Source organism: Rousettus aegyptiacus, unplaced genomic scaffold (genome assembly GCF_014176215.1).
Source record: "Rousettus aegyptiacus isolate mRouAeg1 unplaced genomic scaffold, mRouAeg1.p scaffold_m13_p_1, whole genome shotgun sequence".
Taxonomy (NCBI): Eukaryota; Metazoa; Chordata; class Mammalia; order Chiroptera; family Pteropodidae; genus Rousettus; species Rousettus aegyptiacus.
The window spans coordinates 169437148-169458551 of NW_023416284.1; the positions used below are offsets into that span (position 1 = coordinate 169437148).

The 21404-nt window shown below is 38.9% G+C and overlaps 1 protein-coding gene across 6 annotated transcripts in view; it reads left to right on the forward strand.

Annotated features, from left to right (window-relative positions):
• Window positions 1-21404, forward strand: part of PHACTR2 (phosphatase and actin regulator 2) — a 220019-nt gene that overhangs the window by 175496 nt on the left and 23119 nt on the right. For all 6 annotated transcript variants that reach the window (XM_016119544.2, XM_016119547.2, XM_016119546.2 and 3 more), the window contains 6 exons: window positions 1751-2264; window positions 7306-7511; window positions 8756-8912; window positions 12258-12313; window positions 17408-17469; window positions 19748-19885. In XM_016119544.2, the coding sequence (XP_015975030.1) occupies window positions 1751-2264; window positions 7306-7511; window positions 8756-8912; window positions 12258-12313; window positions 17408-17469; window positions 19748-19885 (1133 nt within the window). The remainder of the gene's footprint in view (window positions 1-1750; window positions 2265-7305; window positions 7512-8755; window positions 8913-12257; window positions 12314-17407; window positions 17470-19747; window positions 19886-21404) is intronic.

The window sequence follows — 21404 nt, forward strand, 5'->3', positions numbered from 1 at the left end:
GCAAAGTCCCATCATTTTAAAAGATACTTAAAAACTATAATAACATGGCTTGAATTCACATTCCAGGCTTCGAAAAACTATCTTTTTCCTAAAGCCATGCTAAAGCTAACCTTACCGTCAGAGCAGACAGAATTTTCTTTTAAAAAAATTATTAGCATTGATATGTGAAAGGGATTCTGTTCAATTTACCTAAGAAAGTAATTGAACATGTTTAGATATAAAATTCTTAGCATTTTTGTTGTGAAAAATTAAATTTAGAATGGACTTAGATTGTAAGAATATGCTTAATACGGTTGTCTTATAAAACAAGTGAAGATTGTTAACTTTAAAAAAAGTGTTAACGCCAGCTGGCCAGCCACAGGCAACCTGTTTCTACAAGCAGAGTTTCTAAAGATAAAACTATGAAAAAAAAAAAAAAGTAGTATTAAGAGGCCCAGACTTGGGGTAGGGGGATTCTAGTTATTGTGTATATCTAAAGTAATAAAGCCCTAAGCCATAGAGACTTCTTTTAAGCCTGGATATTGTCATGAAATGAGACTGGCTTCTTGTCGTATATCGAAGTTAGTGAAATCTAACATCTCATTGTCTATTCCTTATTTCTTCTTCATCTCTTGACCACCAAAATTGACTCCAATCAAGTCATAACCATAGGTGACTTAACAATAATGTCTGATGCATCGTAGATTGCCTTCATCATACTAACAAGATATTTTCTAATAGCTCTGTGAAAGCTAGTTAAACCCTTCATGAAAAAGAAGAGACAGACAGACAGCATTGTAACAGAAGAAGCAGCTAGGAGGACGTTTTAGGTCATGCAGATCATTTAACAAAAGTGTACTCTCATAGGAGTATAAAAGTATTTCCTATAATGATCTAAAGAAAAGGAGAGCTAGCTTTTTCTTTTCCGGAGAATGATTCAGCTGAAGGCAGCCCTACCCAGAAACAGGCAAATATACCACTGCCATCTTCTGAAAAAGACCCTCCAGGACCACGAGCCTCTGTCAGAAGATCCGAGAATGATACCCTCTTTCCCTCCAAATGATTCAAATGGTACCCATTTAGACATTTTTTTTTTTTGTAGAAAAGAATTTTTTCTGCCTTTTGATGTTTTGAAGGGGACTTGTCTTTTATAGGCAGCCATCTGTTTTCACTCTGCCCCGTAGCCACTGCAGATGGAGGTAGAGGCCAGCTTGGCAAGCTGTGCTCTCTGAAGCCATGGGGAGAGCTGGTTTGGAGTTTATTCTTTTAGCAATAAGACAAGTCAATTTGCTTTGCACCCAGAAGGGAGCTGGTGGTACATACTCCACCTCTTCTGAACGTGGGCCACTCCATTTCCAGGAAGACATCATAGAACTCGTGTAACTTGTGATGAACCAAGCCTTGTATTATTTCCATGTAGCTGCAAGCGTCTGTCCTCTACACGAGATAACGTCCCTCCTCTGGAGCATACAGGGATTTTTTCGGGTAACCCAGAGGCACTAAGGATTGACCTTTGGCTAAAGACAGAAGGGAGAAGACAGGACTCTTGCCCCTGAGGGTTTTGCCTCAAGCATCACTTTTCCCTCCTAGATTAGAGGCAGGGAGGTGGCAGAAACCAAAACCATTATCGTTATTGGCCTGTTTTCTTTTATTCATTTATTTAACACATTTAAAAATTTTTTAAGGTAACATTGTGATTGACCATAGCAATTCAGTTTAGTGTGTAAGTATTGTCTTCTTTGACTTTTAATGCAAAATCTCTCTGTTTTAGCTGGTTCCTCTCATTCAAAAAAAACAACTGGCTCCAAAGCGTCAGCTTCACCATCTACTTCCTCCACCTCGCCTCATCCCAAAGCTTCAAAGGAGACAGTTTCTAACAAAACAGGGCCCGTGGGAATCACGAAGGGCAAGAAAAAAACTGGCAAGCAGCCAGCGTCTCGACCGTCCTCAGATGCAGCCACTTCTGGCACGACCGAGCCTTCGGAGACCAGGGTGGAGAGTCTCAAAACTGAGCAGACTGTCCCTGGGACTGAGGAGCTAACCGCAGGCAAATCCAAGTCTGCAGTTCCTCCACACCCTGTGGCCCCTGCCCCATCTCTCCCCGCCCCTCCTCTAGCTCCGGAGGAGAGTGCCTTGGACACTCCCGTTGTCCTGGTCAGCAATGGAGCCGACCTGGCCACCCCCACCTTAGACCCAAGTCAGCCTCCCTGGACTGAAGAGCCGGCAAACAGAACCACTGCCCACTCAGGCACTGGCTTAAGTGTTAGCAGAGAAAATGCAAAATGGTGAGTCGGGGTCCGAACCCCATATTCCCTCCGCATTTCCTGTGAACTGGGTGCTATGGATCACTCAACCGCTCTATTGGAAATAAAGAAACCTACTTGGCTTTTTATAATTTAATCTAGTGATTGTTAGATAAATGCACGTGTCATCCAGCCCTTGGTTTTTTCATAGCCCTGCCCCTGGGAATGCCACAGGCTAATGGAGACAGTGACATTGGTGCTGCAGGTAGATACCACTTCCAATCCATGGTTTTCGAGTACATTTAGAGCCTGTTTCATCACTACTCAACAGTCTTTTCCCTAGACAGCCGCTTCGCTTGCCTTATAGTGGTTATTTTAAATCTTTACCGCTTGCTCACCCACTCCTGCCTACCTTCATTTCACCAAGTTATTCAGCCTTCCCCTTCTCCAAGAAAACCAAGACCATCAGGAAAGAGCTATTTCAAATTCTAACTCCTTTCCCTCTAACCTCAGAGACACTCCTTTCTTGCTTCCTTAATTCCCCCACCCAGTTCCAATGTTACCTCCCCTGAGAAGCCTTTCAATGAGCATCCAGACAGAACTGGTTATTGCATCTATTATACTCTGACAGCTCCTTTTCCTACCTAGGGGACAGAACTAGCCAACGTGTGTTATTTACCTCTCTATTCCCAGCAACCAGGCATGCCGTCCTCTAGTTGCCTGAGCTAGAAACCTGTAATTCATCCTAGGGTCCTCATGCTCCATTGTTTCCTGCATCTAATCATTCATAAAGTCCTATAAATTTTCTCTGTAAAGGGAAACAAGCCACGTAGCTCACCTGTCCCACAGGTAGGAAAGGACAGCTGTCAGAGTATGGTAGGCGTAACCAGTTCTGTCTAGGGAAGGCTTAGATCCGGCCTCTTCTGTTTCTAAGAATAAAACCAAATTCATTCTTCAGATCATTTAATTGAATATTTCCTCTTCCAAAAAAATCTTTGTCATATTAAACTTTAAAATTTTTTAGTACATTAATTAAGTCGATTTGGATCAAGAGACTAAAATATCAACTTTAATTATTGAATTGCTGATAATAACCATCTATTGAATACTTATTTAATGTCAGGAACTGTCAGTTATTTAATTCACATGAGTTTCCCTGAAATATTTCTGGTTAATAAATGAGAAAACCGATGCCGAGAGAGGTAAAGCAGTTTGCCTGAGGTTACCCGGTTACTAAGCGGCGGGGCTGGAATGCAGGCCCAGAGTTGCACACCAAATTCCATGTTCTTTTAAGTAATTTTGTAAGTTTCCAGAGTAGTTGCTCGCACTTCTGTTGTTTCTTTTGTGTTCCTTTCTTGGTTTCGTTTGTTTGTTTCTATCACCTTGAGCACCATCATCCAAAAGAAAGCCAAGGAAAGATAAATAAATGCTAAATTGCAAACTACTTTATTTGGTTAATACTGTGGGAAAAGAAGATATTGGAAAGAAAGGTTATGGTATCCCCAATACTTCCGGCGCATAGCAGATGTCTTCATTTATTTATAGTGACCGTTTTTTCCGCCACTGCAATCGATTCCCACCTTTAGACCTAAACGTTCTTTTTCAGCGTATCTTTTTGCTTGCCCTCTGTGTGCCAGTCACTGTACTAAGCACCAAAGATACAAAAGTGGGCAACACGTTATAGTTAGCATTCGTTTTTACCAAAGTCTCACGTGTCCCACGTGCCCAGAAAGTAAAAATGTCTTAAATACGGGATAATAGAGTGAGTATATGGGTTTATCGTTGAGTATGCTGAAGAACGAGGTGCTACATGTTAAATGATTCCTTAGATGGTCTTAAACCCTGAGAGCCTGTATCCAGAGTGACCTGACTCTGCCTCGTCCACTTCCACAAACACTCAGGGAGAACGCTGTGTCGTGCTAGGCACCGTGCTGCATGCTGAGGGCTTAATACCCGTCTTCAGCCCAAGTATGTGCAAGATTGTCAGACAAAAGAGTTGAGCATCTGTTCTCCATTTCCACCGGCCCTGTGATCAGAGAGCAAGCTGAGGACATGATTAGACATCGAGGTATTTATAATAGATTTTCCTGTCAGGGTAACTACCATGCTTTCCTAGAAGAGGGCACAGAGATTGTTTTGTTTTGTTTTGTTTTTTTCCTTTGTATATTCCGCAAAATAAAAAAGCTTAAATTGCAGTTCATCTCACAGGGGTAGTTTGTGTTTGCTCTTGAGTTAATGAGGCTGGAATAAGTAGTCTCTCAAATTCCCTTCCAAATTCTTTCTTCTGTTTTTAAGTGGATATTTGAATTAGAATTTCTGGCTCTTAGTCACTCGCTTTACTTAGAACTCTCCCGCAGTTAAGTTTAGTCAACGAATGTGTGAAAATCCTGTCATCTTATGAAGAGGCTCTGTTTGGAATACAAATATCAAAACTTTAAAGGAGAAAAGTGGCCATGTGCAAAAATATCTACCTCTATTCACATATTATGTGGTAGTAGCTATTTGGTAGATTCCTATTCATTGGCAGCTTCATCATTAATGTGTGTGTCTGCTACAGTTTAAGGCAGAAACTAATAAGCCCATCCAGAGCTCATATCCAAAAGGGATTTGACTCTGTTTAGTCCCTTTCTACAAACTTTGATGGAATGCACTCTATTGGCCAGGATGCCCTGGATCCTTAGAGACATGTAAGAGCCAAGTTATAAATTAATCGATACAACTTTGAAGTGTAATATTTAACATCAAATATAACCGATAGCATAATAATAATAATATATCTTATGAAATAAAAGTAAAATATAATGTAACATTTAATACGTAGACTTAAGAGTCTTAAGTCTGGGTTCTCCTGGACTTGGTGCTCACAGCTGGGTAACTCACTCATACATAGCCTTCCTGGGTTTACAGACTATAAATATCTGCCTTCCTTTTACTGTAGGACAGTTGTAAGTGTATGCAGACGTCTTTGAAAACTGCGAAACATCATAAAATACAAATGATGTGATTAAAATAATAATCGATAACATAATAGATCAGTGAGCCGTGACCTGTACAAATACCGGGGCTCAGCCCCGAAGGATCTTTTGTTCTGCTCTTCCAAATGTGTTACTCATCGGCATGTCTTCTCCACATGGCGTGGTCACCCCCAGAGGCAAACTACAAACAAGAATGGCCTCTAGTGGCAATGGACTAGAAATCCAGAAGGTGAAAAAGTTTCCTGTAAAACAGATCCTCTCTCATTGAAAAAGTGAGATTTCACACTGTGAAAAACGTATGATGGATGGTTCCTCAGGAGATTAAATATGGAACTACCACGTGATCTTGCAAATTCCACTTCTCTGTGTGTCGCCCCCCCCCAAAATGAAAACGTATGCTTGAACAGATACTTGTACATTTATATTCATCGGAGCATTATTCGCAATAACCAAATGGTAGAAACAGCACAAATGTCCTTCAACTGATGAATGGATAAACAAAATGTGGCTTCTACATACAGTGGAATATTATTCAGCCTTAAAAAGGAAAGAAATTCGGGCACATGCTATATAATACAGATGAACCCTGAAGACATGCTAAGTGAAGTAGGTCAGACACAAAAAGCCAAATATATGAATTCACTTATATGAAGTGCCTAGAATAGTAAAATTCATAGAGACAGCCTGGGGCCAGGGGAGGATGGATGGGGAGTCGCTATTTAATGGGTCTGGAGTTTGGGGAAGATAAATGGGAATGGATATTGGTGATGGTTGCACAACAGTGTGAATATACTTAATGCCACTGAACTATACACTCACCAATGATTCAAATGGTAAATTTTATGTATATTTTCCACAATAAAAAGTAAGTTTTCATATTTCTCCCTTTGAAAACAAGAGTTTTGGCTGATGGATTTTTCTAACACGTGAAAGAACATTTTGAGAGCACTTGGGCTTATAACCGCAAAGTAGAATTTTCAATACCTCAGATTCTGACAAAATTTACCTGTTTTTATTATACAAAGAACTGGTTTGAGGCTTTTTTTAGTTCGTGAAAACAGCAAACACATGTTTTGCACTAAACGGCCTTTTGGAAGTGTGACATCCAAATTGGGATTCTATTTATACCGGAAAGTGATTTGAGGATCTTTTGTATCATAAAATGAACATTATATCGTCTTCGATGTGATCCATTTTTTTATGTAAAGTATATTTTTTTATTCTAGTTTGTGAAAATTGGCAAGCTTTGTGTCTATATAGTAACCTTAAACCAGACTCAAGCTACACAGTAGAAAATGATCACATCTGTACACATCGCCTTTCTTCTAGAGAGTCCATTCGACTCTCACATTTTCCATCTCATGTTGTTAATATCATCCTGTGACAGGAGGGTTCACAGGTGCAGAACCTAAGTGCAGAGAGCATACGTGACTTTTTTACTGTTAACTCATTGCCTCTGAGGAAAATAGGATTAATTCATAGATCGATTAAAGAAGATAGACTTTTCTATGTCACTAGGTGTTGGGCTGCAAAACACTGTGCGTCGTACTTGTCCAGGATCTTTGGCGGCTGAGAAGGCAGACAGGTGAATGGTGGCCGAGGCGCAGTGTTCCCGGAGCTCCACTGGGGTTTTCTTCAGATCACCATGGGAGCGGGAGATGGGATGAGGAACTAGGCTGAAGGCCAGTGACAGAGTCCTGAAGGAGCTAAAGCATTCACTGAGACTTGAAGGATAAATGGGATTTACAGGTCAAAGAAAAAGTACAAAGTCAGATATCTAGGAGCTCCTAGTCCGTTTTTTCTTTCCACTGAACCCCCTTTGCTACAGGAAAATAAATTCGCAAACTATAGTTTTACCATATCCATGTACTAAATGTATCACACACCACCCAGTCAGTCCTTTTCGTTTACAGATGAAGTCTCTAAAGCAAAGAATTAAATAACATAGCATTCTTCCATTTCCGTGGCTTAACTGGCTCGTGTCTGCTTTCTCCTTTCGGCAGCCTGAAGGCTGCTCGTGAAACTGGCGCTCCTTTTCATGGTGATGCTGTTGTCCCCCAGGATGGCCCGACCTTCACACCACCCCTGTGTTTCTGTGCCTTTAACAGTGTCACAACCAAAGACGAGCTGGGAAAGGCAGCACCTCAGCTACTGGCTCCCGGGCTGATGGGAGAATCCTTAGAATCCTTCAGTGCCTCGGAGGACGAGGGCCAAAGAGAGTACCGGGCCAATGACTCTGACTCCGATGGGCCCATCTTGTACACCGATGACGATGACTATGAAGAGGATGAGGACGAAGATGGCAGTGGAGAAAGTAAGGCTTCTTTCTAAGAAGTAGAAAGGAAAGTGGGGGGGGGGGGGGATAGAATCAGCTGCATTTTGTAAAGAACAAAAGCTTCATCAGGCCCCAGACATCTGCTGTTCCCTTTTCTCTCATAGTCTCTTCTCAGGTTGGAAATGTATATATCTTAAGGTTTAGCTTTTGACAACAGGCCTTTCCAAAAGATGATTCTATAGGGTGGAGGCAGGGGACAGGTCTTCGTTCCTGAGACCGACATGCACATTTGTATTTGTACAAAGGTCGAAGCTTTCTAATGACGGAGGCCTTTCTCAGAATAAGGAGAGCTGGCCCTTCCCCCCCGGGCCTTTCTTGCATAAAGCTCATCAGTGCAGGATGCCCTGGATTACTCACTGGAGATGTTTGAGGGTTTCACTTATTTTTATGCTGGGCTTTAAAGAGAGGGCAGGGAAGAATGAGTCAAGAATGACAAATACCTTTTAAGAATTAAAAACAATCACTCATCCACAGTAAGTGAGATGTATGCCTTCTAGGAAAGAAGGAAAGGAAAATGGATAAAGCCAACCATTTATGTGTAACTTATGGAACCGGAAAGTACGATGTTTTAAAAATCTTCTCAGCAGGATGACTTGGGAGGGATATTCTCTGTGGAACTGAATTGATAGAGTATGGAAAGTTATTAGTATATTAATGATTAAATGTCAGTTTTCCAAATTCCCAGTTCATACTGAACAACAACAAAAAGATCATTATAACTCATCTGGTATTAACTATCTTCTGTGGAGATGTCAAGGATTCCTGGGTAATGTAAGATTAAAACAGCAGCAAAAGCAGACTTTTGCCAATGTGGTTTTTGAGTCGAAGACAAGGAAAAACCAGGATGTACTATTTTATATAAATAAAAAGACTTACGTTTTTAAGACTTCGAAAAAATGAAGAAAAGGCATTATGTAATCAGGAATTTCCGTGACGTACCATCTCAGCAAAATAAACTTCAAATATCACTTTCCAAATGATGAGGTGATACTTGCAAGTTTTTTCATGGTACCCCAACATTTTTAAAAATAGTTCTCTAGTTTTTCAAAATGAACTACATCCAACTAAAAAGTGTTTCTTTCCTTAAGTTAACTAAAATTCCGCTCTTGCATGTGGACGAAGAATTTTGTCTGGGCTCCGTTTAAAGTCCGTGCCACCTGGGGCCTGAGTGCCGCTCGTTTAAAAGCCTCTTTCTCTGTATTTCTGCCTTTTCCAATCCTCAGGTGCTTTGGCAAGTAAAATCCGACGAAGGGATACTCTTGCTATCAAACTTGGCAACAGGCCATCTAAGAAAGAGTTAGAGGACAAAAACATCTTACAGCGTACATCTGAAGAAGAGAGGCAGGAAATCCGACAACAAATTGGAACCAAGCTCGTCAGGTAATTGCTGAAATTTCAGTACAGCACCAACTAAAGCATACTTTCCCTCCTGCGGTTTCCTACATGAAGTCATTGTGACTTCCTTGTGTAAGGGCCCTCCTGGCCTAACTGGTCTTTTAAAGTGGGTCCTGGATGGCGAAGCACTCAGAGAATCTGCCTTTTGGTAACTAGTCAGTGGCTCGGAGGTCGCTAAAGCCTAATCCAGGTATTGACAAAGGTTTTCTATAAAGGACCAGTTGGTAAATATTTTAGGCTTTGCTGGCCAGAAGGTCCCTGTTGCAGCTACTCAGTTGTGTTATTGTAACATCAAAGCAGCTGTAAACAATTCATAAACAAATGAATAATATGTCATTCATCAAAACAGGTGATAAGCCTAATTTATGGCCTCACTAGCACTCCTGTCATTTCCAGGGGGTTCTGCCCTGTGGGTTATGATACCATAAAAATATTAGTTAGGTTCAATGGTCATCTCTGTCCAAGTCAAGTAACCACAGCCCCCATGTCAAAACTGGCTCCTTTTAACTTCACATAAATACTCATCTCACTTCTCTTCCTGCCTCCAGCCATTGTAGGATTTCTTCGTTAGCCGCTAGTGACTTTGGAAGTCTACTTGACTGGCAGTTTTAATAGAAGTGAATGCTGAAGCTCTCATTTTTTATTTATTATCATTGGAAGCATATTCAAGTATTATTTTGTTGACTTCTCTCATTCTGCATAAATTGGGAGACGGGAATAGTCTGGAAGACCAGAGAAGGCAGGAGAGAAGTCCTCTCCTTGCTTGGAAGTAGATTTCTCTGCTGTGTACCTGTAGAGTTGGCCCGCTGGGGCTCCGGGGGCCCCTATCTGTTTTACAGGTGGGCTAAGCCCAGGTTTAAATGAGCTGTTACACCGAAGGTCCTTTAGTGCCTGGATTGTAGCAAGCACTTAATAGAATTAAATTTTTTATTATTAATTTAAATTATTATATATCCCTTAAACTAGCAAAACACTTTTAAAAATTAACCCAATGTTGGCAACTTTATGAGAAAATGGGACACGTATAGCAGATTGCTCTTATACAGTATATCTGAAGAACAACTTAACAGTATGAAAAAAATTATAAAGTAGTCTCTTTCTTTACATGATAATTCTGCTTGGGAGACTATACAAGAGGGAAATAATACAAAGGAGAAAAAACACCTATATTTTACAAAAGTGTTTAAGCCAGATATAGCATTGACAATTTAAAAACAACCAAACATTCAAAAACAACTGATGAAGAATGCTGTGAAAAGTTGACACCATGAAATAATCACGGAAGCGGTTATCTAACCGTTTCATCAAGGATTGCATACTCAGAGGCGTATTACAAGGAGGTGATAACTGGGCTTCCGTGGAGAAGTGTGCGTGTGGGTGTTTTGGAGTTTGGATGAAAGGGGGCTCCCTCATCCCAGGTCTACCCATCCAACCAGAACAGCACCTCTTATGTCTGTTTTATACAAAGGTTACACCCCAACCTCCCAAAGTTTGAGAGCTTCTGTACACACATAAACTACATCTATAAAAAATTTTAACAGAGCAGGGTTTTCAGTGTTATAAATATATAAATTTGACTGAATTGTTTTCCTAAGAATGTGACACATCTAGCCACTGTCATTCAAAGATAAATCACCCACAGTTATGCCTTAGAGAACTCCATGTGGTGGTGATGGGGCCACGTGAAAATCACAGACTTCTAAGTCAGAACTAGGTATGCATCCTGGCTCCTGCCTTCATTAGCATTCTATCTTTGGCAAGGGAATTAATCTCTCATTTCCTCATCTGTAAAAGGGGAACTAGCCCACTACCTTGATAAATTGTTCTGAGGATTCAAGATAAAGTAAGTTAAGCACCTAGTACAGTACCTGGGACTTTAAAAGTGTGAACTAATGAGAGCTATGATTATTATCTTTATAATTGCTTTGCGGTCAGTGCTTTAATAGGTATATAATCTATCTATAACCTCTATATAGGGGCAAAGAACCAGGAGCCTTTAATTCTCAGTTGCAAGAAAGTTCAAATACCCACCTTCGAGGTACTATTTTAAGCATTTGTGAGATATCAGTAGTTGGAGGAGAGAAGGTCATTCTCGAGGGAGGAAACTCCATAAACAGAGGAAGGATGATGTCTTTGGAGGACGACATATTCCAGATTCATAGTACGGCATGCCTGGGTACACAAAATCTGGCTGGTATAGATGTTCACTGGGTTCTTTTGTGGGCTCAATTACTCAAGTTAATTTCAAGGTAACTCTGATGAAGATCAAACTTTTAACAAAATTTTTAATGAGGTATTTAACCTATCATTGATTTCCGTTCTTCTAACCATGTCTGTAACAGCAATAAAAATTTAGAATTGACAGTATCTATGTTAAAGTTGCCTTTCATTATGTTCGTTGAATTTGCAAAAACTCAGCCTATGTCCAGAAGAAGTTTTTGTCTGTGATTAACAACAAAAAATAATGTACACAAGACCAATAGGGTTATTAGAATGGTCAGCACTCATGTACAAATAGTTAACTACTAATCACAAATGAACCTGGCTTGTCTTAATGGCAGATGGGAAGGGCCTATGTATCTCTAGATAACTATATATATTGGAAATTCATTTGAGATCACAAAACCAGTATTTCATTTCCAAAACACAATGCTGTATAGATTGATCATCTTCTGAGTTGATATGAACTCTCGAGCAGCAACCTTTTTTAGAACCTAATGACTGTATATTAACTAGAGAAAAAGCGAAGCTGTTTTAACAGAGACCAGAAAGGGCAGTGGTCCAAACAGGCCCTTTCATACATCTGTTTTTTTTTCACATAACAGTTTAGAGGTAGGTGGATTATCCAGCTTGGCTGGGGAGCTTTGCTCCTTGCAGTCAGCTAGGTGGACACTCTCATCTGCAGGGTCCAGGCTGGCTCACGTGACCATATTTAAGTTCTGGTCTGCAGTAGAAGGAAAGATAGAGAAGGAGACACACACTCCATCATTTTTAGGGTAGAAAGTGGCAGTTAGAAGCACCACTTCCATCCACATCCCATTGCAAGAATTTGGTCATATAGCCACACCTTATTGCTCGGGAGGCAGAAGTCGATAGCTGGGGGGCTACCACTAAAACCCACTAGGAAGAAGGGGGAATAGACAGTGGGGGAGTTGGCAGTCTTCGCCACAATCGCTGGTCTCCAAGCTGACAGAAAAGGCGGCTTTTATTTTGCAGGTTGAAAATGGATTTTTGTTTCTCAAAACATGAAAAAAGATAGCTTTGTTTGTTGTTTCATTTTGTGTCTTCCACTTGTTTGTAACCTCCAGTATATCCTTTTTGTCATTATAGGAGACTTAGCCAGAGGCCCACCACTGAAGAACTAGAACAAAGAAACATCCTAAAACGTGAGTATCTTGTACTATACAGTGATGCCTGTGTAACTACCACCAAGTTCCCTCTAGAAAATCTGTTTATCAGTAGGAAACCTTAACATATTTATTTATTCACAAATGATTGAAATGGCCCATTTATATCACATGTCTATGGCATCATTTATAGAATTTAAAAAAATAATTTCTTAAAGCTTGTGTTTCATTTTATGGCTTCGAGCCTGATATCCTCCAGACCAGTCATGGATGTGACTGTTATTTTTAAGAAAAATGAAATATATTTCATGTATTCTTTCACCAAAACATGAAATGAAATAAAATGCTCTAGTCCACTTGCAAATACATGTCAAAGAAAAAAAACAGAGATTCCACAAAGAAATAAATCAAACATTTCTAAATGATGAATAATAATACAGATTGCTGCCAGGTTTAACAAATGACTGGATTTAAAACTATTATGGTAAAAGGAATTCTTCAATCCATTTCATTTTCCTTTGTTATGATAACTGTTTCCCTCTTGAGGTATTTCTGTTTTGTCAGTACTTATGCAGTTCTCCATTCATTTTCCTACTTTATTTTCCCATTCTAGATTTCCTCCTGTTTTCTTTGACTTTGCTTTTCACTCACCAGTCCAATCATATTAAAATTATTGAAGTTCATATGTTAAAGCTATCAAATTAATGGAAACACAATTTGTCGTGCTATAGTGTATCAATGTGGTTATTAACCACAGTGAATTAAGTAATGGATATTTTTCAATTGAGCCACTATAGTTTTATATATTATTAACCCAGTTTCAAAAAAGCTTTTTGTCATATGAAATATCAAAAAAGCTGGGATGGGCAGAGCTCTGGATAGTACTGTAATAGTCATGAGCCACTGGCGTGTGGGAAATCTTTTTCAGCCAGGCTTTTAGAGTCAGCTTGGACTGTCTGGATGATCCCTGTTCTCCAACCTGAGTTATTTTCTTTACTGAAGGCAAGAAGGGTTTTAATAGCATATTTATACTACAGTTGCTATTACTAAAGCAACCCAAGAATGAGGACTAAACAGTGAGAGAAATTGCTAATCTATGTGATTTTTTCTTTGAAATGTTTTTTCTCTTTGTGTGTGTGTGTGTGTGTGTGTGTGTGAGAGAGAGAGAGAGAGAGAGAGAGAGAGAGAGCGAGCGAGCGCACGCGCGTGTGGGCATATCTAGAATAGAACCCAAGAAGGGACTTAAGTGACCATCAATGTGTACAAGAGCCACTTACTTTGTAGAGGGAAAAAGTCATGGCTACAAAAGAAAAAAATGTTTTAGCTTTCTAAAATAGAATGGTAGCAACATCTAATTTCAACAACAAAACAGAACCAAAAAGGTTCATGGCTTTTGATAATTGGTTCCTGGAAAATATCTGTTGAATTAACTTGTAGATAAGCTCAAATGTATACTATAAGCTCCTAAGACACAGATCTTGTTGGATGCCTGATACAATACCTAGAGAAAAGGAAGAGCAAATTCTGGGTAATTCTTTCCTGCTCCTGTGAGACAAAGAGTATTAAACCACATTGGTGTTTGGTTTTTTTGAGGAACTATTTCATAGATCTAGAAATTTGTCACACATTGATCTTAAGTGCTATGTTGGCTTTTCTACCCCATTTTCCTGAAGGTTCAGGAAAGAGTGAAATGCCAGAGTCAACTTCAGATTTGACTTTAGCCTTATTGACTTCCTTTTCCGTTTGTTTAAGCATACTTTTTCTGGAAACAAAAGACACATTTCCAGTCTGGAGAAGCTGATAACTGGCTTATGATCTCCTGACATAATATCGTATGGCCAAGGGAAGCAGAAAAGAGAACTGGCAGAGGTCATCCAGAGCATTTTGCAGAGCAGCGCCAGGGAGCTGAGCGCCGTAGCTTATGACGCTTTACTCAGACCGCTTTGCCTCTGGGTTCTTCCACATAGATTGCTCTCGTTTGTTTGTGTGTTTCATAGCCAGTTTTCATTCAAAAGCAACATGATTATCTATTTGAAGAGAAGTCTATGTGTGACATGATGTGATTTTTAAGAACGCTTACTTTAATGAGGTTACCTTTTCTTGGCAAACTAAGGAAATTATTCCCAGCATTAAATATTTAGCAATCCTCAAACCTAAGCCCATTGCTAGTTTAATAAACATAAGTCAGATGGCAGTCAATGCTAATAGCTTTAATTGGAGACCACAGGACAAATTTTATTTCTTAGTATCATTCCCAGTCCCACAGCTTACTTGATTTGTTCCTATTTTAGTGCATCCAGCATTTTAAAATACATATTAAGTTATATTTAGCCATGCATTTTAGAACCAGTTTCTTAAAACTGTTAAAATGGAAAGCAAGTTTAGGAGCTTGAAAGGTCAGCTTTTGCTTATCAGGAAAAGTGATGTAGATGGAACATCTTTTTTAGGACAGGGATAAAAGATAAGGATCCTCTCATTCTATTTAGCTGTGACTATAATTCTAGCTATATCTTTTATAGGGGAAAAATGTATTAGGCTATAGAAGTCTGCTTGTATTTTTCCCCAGCATTTTATCATGAAATGTTTATTATTATATTTTTAACCATAGAGAAAAATTGACAGAATTTTACAGTAAACACCCATATATATCTACCATTTATATTCTACGATTATCATCTACTTTATCATATCTTGCTTCATCACATATCTGTTCATCCGCTGATTCATTTTTTTGATGTATTTCAAAATAGATTTATAAGTGTATTTTCATTTGTTAAAAACATCTATACAGAAACACGTAAAACAGCAAAAAGAGAAACCCCCCAAAAAATGTTTGGCCTTTTGAACCCCATCTCATCTGAATTGATGACTCAAGAACATAATTCTCCAGTAGCTGAAATGTCAGTGCCTTTTCTATTTCTTATGGCTCATCCACCAAAAGCTCTGGACAACACTATCTAGCTCGGCAGCGTTCCTGTAGGGTACACCCTGTTAAACCTCATGTATTGCTTGTGTGTTTATGGCAAATGCTTCCTGTGGTTATTCTGAAATATCCGCCCCTCTCTGCTCTGATGAGAGTTACTGAGGGCAAGATTTGTCAATGGGCCACATCACTTCCTTCGTGAACAGTCTCCCAGTCTTTTTAAAGTGAACAGGAAAGTTTGCATCCGACTTCATAATTAGCCCTCTAATAAATCCAAAAAAAAAAAAAGGGGAAAATATTAAAAAAAAAAACTCTGAATTTTTTAAAACTAGTTTAAGATATAACCTTGACTCTTTGTAAGAGATTTTTCAGTGACCAACAAGAAGAGCAGTCACGTTGGCTTCCCTCCACCCTCTTCCTCCAACTTCTTTAAAAGTACAATTTCTAATGTGTAAAATGTAAAGAAGTCAGCTCCTGATGTTAAAAAAAGATGGTAAAATTTGTTTATTTTGCTCCCCTAACTGCAGTTGGCCCTTCTTTTTTTAAAAAAACGTCACTGGCTGTCACTTAGATGTACAATATGCTTAATAAGGCAAAATTATCTAGTATTCTCATCAAGAAAATAGGATTTTATGTATTTCATGAAAACCGGAGAATTTGTTAACTTTGAGTCTATTAGATACCCAATATTTTGTCTTTTAAAAGTACCTTTAAAATGTAACATAATCACTACATAGGAAAAATTGACTGAAATGTTTTAAGGATTATATTTTTCTTTTTATTAATATCATCATCTAAGGTCTGACCTTGTAAAGCCCTAGTTTGACTCACAGGAACTACAAGTTTGGTGTTTGTCTGTTATATATCATTTATAATCCTTATCCAACTCATACAAGGTAATTATCTGACCCTAAGAGTATATTTTAAAGATGTCAAATGATACCTGTAGTATTTTCATAGGAAGAAATCTGAGTTATAACCAAATTTATTTGACACTCACGGGCACTTAATGAAAGCATACTAGCTAGTTGTTTCTTTTCTTTCAGGGTAATTTCAGTTTATGTTCACTTTTTGTCTAAATAATCAGACTGGTCATCCTCTTTCTTATGAATTAAGATTAGTATTTTAGAAGAATATACATACTTTCCCCATCCAGATAAGAAAACTTAATAGAGATTTAGCATGCTCAACTAACAAATACAAATGTTGCAGTATTGCATGCTGATATTTTATTCATGATAAAATTAATCTTAGTGGTAAGAAGTTTGTTTGAATTTTAAAAATAAATACAATTATCTCTTCACCCTTTTGGTTGAGCCTTTATAGAGTGATTCTTCCATCAATGGACTTCGTAATAGCACTTTCTAAAACATGCTTTTTTGTAAGCATTGGTACTCAAAGAGTAAAATCTGTGCTCACTTATCAGACAAATGATGAGCTACAGGAATCAACAGAGAAGTTCATCAAATAAGCAACCATTAAAACTCGAAGGGGTGTTTATTACTTTTAAAATTCTGGACAATTTTCTCTTAGTCCCATCTGTTGGACACCATTTATTTAAGTTGGCCAGTAAATTGTACTACTTGGTAAAGGACCAAAGAAAGACAAGACTTTGGAAAGTCAAAGTCACAAGAAAATAAATCATCTCCATCAACAGCACAACATAACCCCATTCAGAACATTCTCACTGAAAGCAAAGTCCAAGGAAATGATTACATGCTGCTTCTATGGAAAGCAACTCAGACGTGCATCACATGGTTCTAATTTGTTCTTTTGATATGTCTCAGATTTTCACATGAAGCCCAGATCCACAATAAATTTTCATCTGCATTCTGATAAACTCTGCTTATAAGCCCATGAGACAATCACCAATGAAAGGCTTTCACCATAATATGAGCATTATTGTGTTTTTTTTCAGAATAGAATAAGAAGTCAGGAAGCAGAAAGGTTTACAACTAGTAAATAAACTAGTCTTGTAAGGAAAAATATTACACACACACACACACACACACACACACACACACACACACATGCACATACCAATGATTGATCTTTTTGCAAAATCTTTTGAAACTTTTTAAGGATGTCGGTGGAGTGTTCGATCAATATCTGTTAGAGTCAAATAATTATGGCCTGATCTACTTTTCTAATTATAAAACTGTTTATAGTAACAAAGTCTTCATGCCTTCCCCTCCCCCATTAATAAACAGAAAAGAATGAAGAAGAAGAACAAGAAGCAAAAATGGAACTTAAACGCAGACTCAGCAGAAAGGTGACGAAACTGTGACTGTTAATGATCATGTGTGTTTTGAGATACACTTCATTTTTTAACTGTGAATTAGCTCTCTACATGTAAATCTTGTATTTAGGAATAATATTATTTCTATTAGTCTACTAACTGATCATAGACATTAAAATAAATGTAAATTATGTTTATGTTTATAGTTGCATGATATGTTAATTTCGGTGTTAACAATCAAAAGTTTTCAAGTGCATTTAATAATTATGAATGTAACATATAATCTGTGTGAAGACATTTTTAAAAGCGAAAGAGAACCAAAAAAATCACACAGACTTCTTCCATTCAGAGATAACCATTATTAACATTTCAGTGTTTAGTTTTAAAAAATGCTAACACTTTCAGTGAATTTAGTCTTGGATATATTAAATAAGTATTTTGTTACTGTTTGCCACTACTCCATATCTGAGCCGAGCGAGTAATTTTTTTTTAAGTGAACTTGGTCATCCAGCCTGCCCACTGCAGTGTTACACAAATTGACAAATGGCTTACTTCAGACAGTTGTTTCCACACGTTTGTGAAAATATAAATCTGATACCAGGGCTATCACTTTTTCCTCTAAGTGTTAAAATAGTGATAGTCTTTGGGAAAACTATTGGTTTATATTTCATATAAATTTTTGTTCAGTAATTCTTCAGGTATACCTTTCACACCTGGATAAGGCAGGATGAGTAAAGTATGACATCTGCAGTGAAGTGTGTGACCGGGCCCACATTTATCTGGGCTGGCTTGAGTGTCTACAGCAAAAGCATTCTTCTAAGAGAGAGAGAAGAAGAGCTCCCTGCCATAGGTGTGGGACAGCCCATGCCACTAATAGCTACCCTGTGACTGGCATAGTCCCAAAGAGCAAGACTGGATGACAAGTTTCTGACCCGTGTGGCCACCAGTCACTTGCCTTTTGGGCAGAGGCAAGGGTTTATTTTCCTCCTTAACCACACCTGCCCTGTAGAGGCAGGAAGAGGCTACCAGTATAGATTGGACGGAAACTGAGAGCGTAACGGAACCACGTAGAGTATTCCTTTTTTTGTCCAGTGCCTACCAGGACTTTGTGAAGCTAGAAGGCACTGCAATTGCCATATCCCAGCCCAGGGTGCTCAGGGTGTAGTGCCAGGCCTTCTAAGAGTCTTCAAAAGCCTTAAATGTTAGAACATTGACTTAGTTCAGCCTCTGGTTTTACTTAAGAGGAAACTGAGGCCCAGGAAATGGTGCGTTTTTGACCAGGAAAATAATTTTTCTGATTGTGCTTAATTTTCCCCCAAAGTTGAGGCTATGCAAATAAAACACACTTCCAAGAAAATGGATCCCATGGGTAAAACAGAGGCCTGGGTCTACCTGCCTGGCAATACTGAGACATCTCCCAACTCAGAATTCTGAGCCACAAACCTCGATAACAAAGAGTAGGTGATGCCTGCCAACCCGGGGGCCGTGTTTCTTTAGTCTCTCAGAACCATCTCTGTCTCATCCTTGGGCCTGAGAAAGGACTAAGAAGAGAGAAAAGCAAATACACACGCAGCTGGGTACATTAAATGTAACCTTAAATTTGAATTTGACAAAGACAACAGGAGGAATCCACGTTATTACACGTATCTTAAGGATGGCAGCCGATTTTAAGTGGTCAGGGCCCCGCCGAAGTGCAGTTCTCCAGCACGTCCCCGCTGCTTATTCCTGCACGTCAGCTTTTCTGGCCAGGGGTGAATGTCTTCCTGGGCCCGGATCCTCCGCCTCTCATGGAAGACCGCCCTGGGCATACCCTTCACTGGATCATTTCTTTGTCACATGCTGGTGCATTTCTGAATATACACGTTTCATAAAATAGGAGCTAAGATGACTGTTCTCGTTTCTAAAAGTTGCAGGCTTTTTGTCTTGATGATTCGATCCCCAAACCAGCCGTCCTATATTTGGATTTCTGTTGTGTCTGTGTCTCTTCACGCTCCCTATGTCAGGGATGACAGGCACCTTTAGCACAACAGGCAAGTCGGGGAAAATAGCATAATACAGATGGTTGCTAAAGACTGTGACCTATCTAACGATGATGATTTTTATAGTCTCAAAATGAGGGCACGCTGCTTTCTAGTTCTCATTAGAAACTCCCAAGATGCTGCTGCCCTTTCCTCGTTTTGTTGGGGTTTTTTTTTTTCGATATCTGAAAGTGACCTTATTTCACTATAACTTTGAAGCTGTCTGTAGACTTGCCACCCTGAAGCTGTAAATGGTTTACTGAACTCACCCCTCTGTCCCTTTTCTCCTGCAGCTCAGCCTGAGACCCACCGTGGCAGAGCTACAGGCTCGAAGGATCCTGCGGTTTAACGAGTACGTAGAAGTCACCGATTCTCCCGACTATGATCGCCGGGCAGACAAGCCCTGGGCCAGGTTGACGCCTGCAGACAAGGCAAGAACTCTAGTAGCTTTAGCCATGACCTGATTTACTTATGATTTTATTGCTTTTCTGAAAGCCCCAGTCCTCACCTATCCCCAGCCAGTCATCCTAGGAGACTAGATATTAGCGAATATCCCAATAATTTTTTGACTTTGATTACTTATGTGATAGATTTAGTAATATCGATGTCATTCTTTCAACTAAGTCTCAGGAGAAAACTAGTTCTTAGTTACCATGTAACCTGCCTGTATTCAAACCTGAATTTTGTTTTGGGAGAGTATGAGGGGTGAGAGCAAGACTTTCCCACAGCCATGATTTATCCTTGTTCTTAGAAAATATAACTTATACCCAGTTATAATTTTAAAGGGATATAACAGTGGGAAAGGTATTGGTCTATATCAAGCCCGGTGTACATTTTCTATAAATGGTCAGAGAATAAATATTTCGGGCTTCGTGGGCCATGGAGTCTTTGTTGCAATGGCTCAGCCCCGCGATTGTAGCATGAAAGCAGCCATAAATAACATGTAAGTAAGCGGATGTGTATGTGTTCCAATAAAAACTTTATTTAGAAAAATAGATGATGGTCAAATTTGGCCTGCAAGTGGGCATCATTTTCCAACCTGTAATCTATATCATGGCTTACAGTTCAGAAAAACTGAAATATTTAGAGGGTTCTATCATGGAGAAAGACTAGTTTTTTTATGGGTACTATCATTCTATAGCCAAAGAATTTTGCCAACTATTTGTTTTTAAATTCTTCACTTCAAGATTTTCCTCATATCCCCAAAAATGATTTCTAATTATTGTCTCTAAGCAAAATTTGATATTGAATAAACTCACATCATACCCAGTCTGAATGCTAGAACTAGGTATTTAATTACACACTGTGCTGACTGACACTTTTTAATACGGGCTTCGTTCTGTAAAGCACCTACTATGTATGATTTCTTATTTTCGGTGCAAAGCATATCTCTTTCCATTTATTTATGTGCATTTCAATTTCTTTCATTAATGCCTTATCATTTTCAGTGTGCAGGTCTTTCACTTCCTTGGTTAAATTTATTCCTAGGTATTTTATTCTTTTTTTTTTTCACTCTGTAACTCTAGTAGGTTTTTTTTTATTATTATTTATTTAAATTAGTTTCAAGTATACGATTTTATACGGTTTTATAAATTTCTCCTTCTGCTAGTTCGTTATCAGTGTGCAGAAACACAACAGGTTTTTGTATATTGATTTTGAGTCCTACAACTTCACCGAATTTGTTCAGTTTTTGAGTGGACTCTTTAAGATTTCCTGTATGTTATGTCATGTTATCTGAAAATAGTGACAGTTTTGCTTCTTCCTTTCCAGTCTTGAGTGCCTTTTCTTTCTTTTTCTTGCCTAATTGCTCTGGATAGGCCTTCCGGTACCACGTTGAATTAGAGTGGTGAGAGTGGGCGTCCTTGTCTTGGTCTTGATCTTAGAGGAAAAGCTCCCAGTTTTTCGCCCTCGAGCATGATGTTAGCCGTGGTTTTGTCTTCTGCGACCTTT